Source organism: Urtica dioica, chromosome 5 (assembly GCF_054948205.1).
Source record: "Urtica dioica subsp. dioica isolate 48M chromosome 5, U.dioica_male_clone48M_v1_H2, whole genome shotgun sequence".
Classification (NCBI taxonomy): Eukaryota; Viridiplantae; Streptophyta; class Magnoliopsida; order Rosales; family Urticaceae; genus Urtica; species Urtica dioica.
Genome location: NC_142760.1, coordinates 5,577,830 through 5,585,454, shown reverse-complemented (window position 1 = coordinate 5,585,454; position 7,625 = coordinate 5,577,830). Strand labels below are relative to the sequence as shown.

General features: G+C 38.4%; 1 protein-coding gene across 1 annotated transcript; it reads right to left on the bottom strand.

Moving 5' to 3' along the window:
- Positions 1-441: 441 nt before the first annotated feature.
- On the bottom strand, positions 442-1,296 carry LOC149394984 (uncharacterized). The gene has a single exon (XM_089614171.1). The coding sequence runs from the start codon at positions 1,294-1,296 to the stop codon at positions 442-444; it is 855 nt and encodes a 284-aa protein (XP_089470297.1).
- Positions 1,297-7,625: the final 6,329 nt, after the last annotated feature.

The following is a 7,625-nucleotide window of genomic DNA, read 5'->3' as shown; positions in this document are numbered from 1 at the left end:
CCTAAATCAACACATCAAAACAATAGAAAAATAAAGCGTGCAATAGAGAATAACTATTATGGAGGAGTTTTTCTACTTAGAAGCAAATAACATTTCATGGAATTAAGTTACATATCGAACAAGGAAACGTTGGGGCTATTTAAATACAAACAAAATAACTAATATCCTATATTTGTGCCACTATCTTGTAGATCCAATAGAATAGGACTACACACAAAACGTAAGATGACTAATAGCTTTGACCACTGACACACTAACACAACTAATACACTAATACTGACACACATAATAAATTGTTATGAATAACCACTAACACATAAAGACACGTTATAAAATAATAATAAAAACACCCTTGACCAAGTCAAGATTATATCTAACAATCTCCCCCTTAAACTTGACTTGGTTCAAGATTTTTCGCTCCGGATAGATTTCACACATAGCCTACAAAAGTGCCGGCTCTTCATCGGCATCACAAATGAGGTTCGCCACCTCTTCTTGATCACGGCGGGGTTTTTGGCACTCTGACGCATAGTGACCGTACACATCGCAATTAAAGCACTTAATCTTGCTTTTATCGCGACCTCGGCCACGGCTATCACTGCCATTTCCACCACTCCTCTTCATCCGTGACACCCACTCCGAGTGTGTGAGAAGCAAATTTCCTTCTTCCTTCTCGTTGTAGCCACGAAGCCTCTCTTCGTGAACCTTGAGACGACCTATCATCTCTTCCATGGTCATGGTCTTGAAATCGCCAAATTGCTCGATCGACGTCATGATCTGCAAAAATTTTGGCGGGACGGCCCGGAGAAGTTTATTGACGACGTAGACCTCTTCTACTTTGTTTCCCAATGCTCGGATGCCGTTGACAATCGCCGTCAACCTCATGACAAAGTCATCCATCGACTCGTCATCTCTCATGCGAAGCGCCTCGAATTCACTCTTCAAGGTTTGCACCTTCGCCTCCTTGACGCGCTCTGCGCCCATGTGCATCGTCATGAGCATCTCCCACGCTTCCTTAGCCGAGTCCTTCTCCGCCAACGTTAGGAGTAAATCTTCCGGGACTCCTTGATAGATGGCGGCGAGAGCCAATCTATCCGTTTGTTCGTCAACTTCGTCACGCTCGATAGCATTCCACACACCTTGAGCTTGCAAGTTGACCCGCATCTTGATCGACCATGCGCCGTAGTTGCTCCGTGTGAGCAACGGATATTGAAGCGTCATGACTCGCTCTCTTCCGCCCTTTTGCATCGCTACATCCGCGATGACCCGGCTCGGCGACGACATTTGCTTCGGCATCCCTGACGCTCTGATACCACTTGTTGGATATGGTCCCTAAATCAACACATCAAAACAATAGAAAAATAAAGCGTGCAATAGAGAATAACTATTATATGGAGGAGTTTTTCTATACTTAGAAGCAAATAACATTTCATGGAATTAAGTTACATATCGAACAAGGAAACGTTGGGGCTATTTAAATACAAACAAAATAACTAATATCCTATATTTGTGCCACTATCTTGTAGATCCAATAGAATAGAACTACACACAAAACGTAAGATGACTACTAGCTTTGACCACTAACACACTAACACAACTAATACACTAATACTGACACACATAATAAATTGTTATGAATAACCACTAACACATAAAGACACGTTATAAAATAATAATAAAAACACCCTTGACCAAGTCAAGGTTATATCTAACGAATACAACTACATGTTTCTACTGCAACACAAAATACGAAGGAAAAATAAAAAAAAAATGAATTTTGTTTTTTTAATCCTCAACTTAAGTCTCGAATCTTTAAATTCAACCAATTAACCTGTTCGAATGTCTTCTCCTGGATTTTGCACTTAATTCTCATCAACAAGATCCAAGAAGTTTCCAATTCTCTGTGAATGACAAAAGCCTGAAGTAAATAAGAATAAAAAAATTAAAAAAAAATCTCAAAGAAACACAGAAATCAGTTCTAAAGTTCAGCTTTCTAAATTATGGGACAGTAAATCGAAAGAGGTAGTTTATCTCTTTGCTTCGGATGCGAATTTCTCTGCACAGGTTTTTCCTTCTCAGAGCCATTTCTTGCTTGACTTTGCCTTGAATCTTTAAGACCGTCTCGTCTACGCAAAGATCTCGGCGGTTCTTCAATCCCAGTATTCGATTCCAATCCTCACCACCGCGTCCAGTCCTTCGCGGCGCCGGAAATGAGAGCGCTTCTCCGATTTTCTCGAACTTGAGCTGTAAACCACCGCGTCCAGTCCTTCGCGGCGCCGGAAATGAGAGCGCTTCTCCGATTTTCTCGAACTTGAGCTGTAAAACAATAGTGAATGTTTTAGAAGCGAGAGCATCTTTAATGTAAGCAAATACCATATTTGCTTAACTTGCCGCATAAGCAATTTAAGCTACAACTAATTTAAACAAATTTACTCTCTATTGGTAAGCTAAATCACTCTCATAGCTTAACTTTATCCCACATGTCGATAATTAATATTTTATTATTATTTTCTATTCAATTCTAACTTATTAAATAAATAAAAAATAAAAAATAGACCCATTTAATTTGCTAACCTAAGTAGCTTAGTTAAACAAAGTAGCTTAGTTAAACTAATAAGTAAAATGCAAAATAATGGTAAGCAACTAGCTTATAAATTTTGCTAATTGCTAGCAAGTCCTCACAATTGTTAAGCCACAAACCATTAAAGATGCTCTTAGTTGCATCTAAATTATAACTCATTTCACAAAATAAAAATTAAAAAATGAGTTGAATGTTTTTCCCTCACTTTTCTTCTTATTTTATATAGCAACTAAATTAGATAATAATAAATAAAAAACCCAAAAGACATTTTTTTTTTTCTTACTCCGCCGCTTTGAAAACCCACCCAATGTTCTCTCTCTCCAACTTTATGCCATGATCGTTGAATGTTTTAAATGCCGGCTAAATTTATCGAAAATCGACGGCGGCGCCGTTATCGAAGTAAAAACGGCTGACGAAAAATATATTTTCTCTTTTGTCATCATTTTTTGTTGTTTTCATTTTTTTGGTCATTTTTTTTACGAAAGCTAAAGAAAATTCAAAGAAGCTAGTTGTGAATGGATCCCAAGTCACCCAAATGTATCTCCAAAGCCCTTACTAGTTAAACCAACTACCAATCTTGTAATAGTATTGTTTACTTTTAATTATATATTATAATTGTTTTATGATTTTAGACAAATTCTACATATAAGAGAAAAAATCATATATAAATGTAACAAATAAAATTTTACTAATAAAAATGGATATATTTTCAATTAATGCTGCATTTTCAATAATGTATTTAATCATATCAATACGTATAAAAATAAATGTATAAAAATAAATAAAATGATGAAAACGGATGTTTATAAAAGAAAACAATATTATAAAAAAAATTGATATGTTATCATTGAATATTTATTACCCATTTTTAATACATATATAAACACGGGCATTTTTAAATTATATAACTAGATATATAGAATATGTATTAAATAAAATAAAATTAGGTTAAACATATAATAAATAAGACATACTATGTACTAAATATATTGCTATTACTATAACTTAAATGTTGTATATATTACAATTTTAATAATTGAAAGATATGTGTGTGTGTGTGTGTGTCTATATATATATATATATATATAACATATTTTGCAACATTATTTTCGCTCGGTTTTTATCGGCATGTCGGTTTTCCATCGAAGATAGCATATCATTGCCTTTTCCACAATTTTTTCGTACCGTTTTCAGTCGACGTATCGATTTTCCGTAAATCAGAAGCTTGAAACGGTATCGAAAACGACATTTCGAACCTTGATTCTCATGTTTATTTCCGAATTAATATATAAAAATAAAAAGAGAAATGCTTTTTTTTTTGCTACATTTATATATAACTTTATGGACGGAAAAAAAGAAGATTCATTTATATGTATATAGTTGTTTGTTTCGGCCTTTTAGAAGATTTGTGATGATTGCTTAAAATTTTCAAAAGGTTTGTGTTGATTTCTTGGTCACTGATGAATTCAAGAATTTATAGATTATTCTTGATCACTATTGATTCAGTTTCTAGGACATTGTGATGTGTTTCGATGAATTTTAAATCAATTTTCATAACTTCTGTTCAATTTTGAGGTCATTGTGATGACTTTCGATAAAATTCTGATATTTTCGATATTGTTGTCATGTTTTCGACATAATCTGTTCACTTTCAAAATTTTCAGTTGATTTTCAGTTGTCTTATACACTGTTTATAATATCATTTTATTCGATTATCACTGAATTTCTATCCTGTTAAATTGAGATTAATGGTTTAAGAGAACTTCAGATCATCATCATATAAATGTACATTATGTTTATTCCAATTTGATGCAATCAGATCAACGCAGTGTAGTACATGCATTTAAGAGCAGCACAACTTCTTGGTCATAAAGCTAATATGGCAATTCGTCTATGGTTTAATACTTCTTCACAAATAGATGTTTTGGATATGTAATTGCTGACAGCAATCAGTATGTTAGTTATGAATATGTTGATGGCTGTTAGTTTTGATTTTTTTTCAATGTTCCTACTTCTTTATGATTTATCAATTATACAAGGTTTTATTTATTTATTTATTTATTTATTTATTAAAACTGATAGAATCCGGAAAGGTTTAATATAAAAAAGAACGAATACTTTCTGGAAATCGCGGGAACGTGGTATTCTCGTGATGATTTTATTGAATGAATCTAAAAATAACGAATGTTGGCTTTTCCTTCGAGGCAAGACCAACAACTCTCCCTAGAAGCTTCAATACCGAGACGGCTAATCAAAACTTAACCTAATCCTAAAGTGGTCTAGGCTATTTGTAACCAACATGACTTACTCTTAATTGCATACTAAAATCCCTAATAACTAAAGAAAAAACATAATGATCCCAAAAAAATAATAATTAAATGACCGTTTTCCCATGCGTCTACGATACATCATCAGGGCAGGTCTATCATTACTCGCCCCTTGGAAATCGACCTTGTCCTCAAAGTCGAATTTCGGGAATTGCTCTTTAGTCATTGTCACCTTCTCCCATGTTGCCTCGTGTTGCGAGAGATTCTTCCATGCCACCAACACCTCTTCTTCGGAATTAGCCCTGGTCCGACGTCCATGTATGGTGCCCGACTCCATGATGAACTCGAGGTCATCTTATAAGGTCTTGGGCAAGTTCGCCGCTGATGTGTGATCGATGATTGCACGATGGAGCTGGGACACTTGGAACATCAGATGGATGGTTGATGTTTCGGGAAGCCTAAGACGGTAAGCCACTGTGCCGACCTTCGCCTCTACCTCGTATGGGCCAAAAAACCAAAGGGATAACTTCTCGTTTCACCGTCGCGCAAGTGATTTTTGTCGATATGGCCGGAGCTTCAAATAGACTATATCTCATACTTCAAAGTTCTCGTCCCGACGGTATAAATCTGCTCGTTGCTTCATGATTTGTTGTGCGCGGGATAAAGCGCATTCAGATATGCGAGTGTCTGATCGCGCTCCGTCAGATATTTTCCGACCTTTGAGATTGGGGTCGTCTTGTGGCCTGGGTAGTACATTAAGCCTCCAACCACGGCTGTCCAAATACCGTTTAGTTTTTCGTCGCTGGACGCTTGACGAAGTAACTCTTCATGATCGAGGCGAATTGGAATGGAAAAGGCCACCAATTGAGGATCATCAGTTCTGCGAGATAAGGTGTCAGCGGCCTTTTTTCAATGCCTGGACGGTATTGGATCTCCAAGTCATAGCCCAATAACTTGGAGAGCTACTGTTGATGTTCTTTTGTCCATCGGTTTCTCCAAGACGAAATGTAGACTCTGTTGGTCTGTCCGAACAACAAAGTGGCAGACCAAGAGGTACAGTCACCATTTTTGCACAACGAACACGATGGCCATCAACTCACGTTCGTAAACCGATTTCAACCGAGCTCAAGCTATGAGTGTGCGATTGAAGAATGCTGGTGGTCGGCAGTCTTGCATCAGAACTTCCCCAAGACCATACCCTCATGTGTCAGTCTTTATGACGAACGACTTGTTGAAGTCGGGTTAGGCTAGAATAGGTACTCGTGTCATGGACAGCTTTAACTTCGCAAAGGTTGTTGTAGCTTCGTTCCCCCAGTCGAACGAGTCCTTCTTTGATTGGCTCGTTCATGCTATTCAAAAAATGGTGGTAGTATCCAGTGAGACCCAAGAACCCCATAAGCCACGCAGGTTCATCGAGATCGGTCACTCTACCATTGCCTCCAGTTTGGCAAGGCCGGCGGCCACTCCTTCGCCATACACAACGCGACCGAGATATGTCACATGAGGTTGTGCAAAAGAACACTTCTTTTGATTGGCGTGAGATGGTGGTTCATCAACGTTGTACGACCACTTCTAGGTGTTGTAGGTATTCAGTCTGTGTCTTTGTCATATATGAGGATGTTGTCGAAGAAAACGTGGATGAATTTGCGCATATAAGGCCAAAAACATCATTCATAAGTGACTGAAATGTTGCTGGCGCATTTTTCAAGCCAAATGGCATGACCAATAATTCATAATGGCCGTCACGCATCCAGAAGGCCATATTCTCGACGCCGGTGGGTCACATGCGAATCTGGTGATACCCAGACTTGAGAAGGATCTTTGTAAAGACTGTAGAGCCATGTAACTCATGTAACAGCTCGTTGATGGCGATGATCGAGAACTTGTTGAGGATCATCTCCTTATTTAGGACACGGTAATCGAGACAAAAAAGCCAAATCCCGTCATTTTTCTTGACCAACAATATAGGGCTCAAAAACGGTTTCACGCTGGGCTGAATGATGTCGGACTCAAGCATCTCATGGACTAAGGGCTCGATTTCATCTATTTAGATCTGCGGGTAGTGATAAAGTCACACACTTATGGGATGGCCACCTTTTTTAAGGACGATGGCATGGTTGTGGCTGCATTGTGGTGGTAGCCTTGAAGGCATTTGAAACACCTTTTCCATATTCTTCTAAGAGGTCAGAGACATCCGCTACTACTGTGATGCTCATGCCAGGCTCGTTCTTTTGGACTTGGCATAGCGTGATTAGAAATCCAACCTTGGACTTCAAAATCTGACATGCCATGGATACCATGTTGTGGCATAGGCCTGGGTCCCCTTGGAGCACTACCACTCTCCATTTTTCTTCGTATTCAATCCATAGTCGTTTCCATTAGATTCGCAATTCCGGGAGACGCTGAAGCCACTGCATTTCCATCACCACATCGATTCCGTCGAACTCGAGCAGAAGGAAGTCCGCTCGAATCTGTTCGCTCTGGAGGTCTAGTTGAAGTCCTTGAAAAATTCCTCAACTTCACTATTTCTTGCACGTACCCATGACGACACCAAACCTCTTTGTATCAGCTAGGGATAGCCCGAGTGCGTGGACGATGCAGGCTGATACAAAGTTACGCATCGCGCCATAATCTATGAGCACTAATACATCATGCTCATGAATTGAGCCCCACATCTTGATGGTTTCTTCTGATGTCAATCCCATAGCTGATCGCTGCGAGACTCAAATGTGGTCGAGGTGGATGTTCTCCTTTGTTGTATCATTAATGTCATGCTC

What these genes read in the sequence shown, in the direction of transcription:
- LOC149394984 (XM_089614171.1), bottom strand. Translation starts at nt 1,296, where the DNA reads ATGCCGAAGCAAATGTCGTCGCCGAGCCGGGTCATCGCGGATGTAGCG.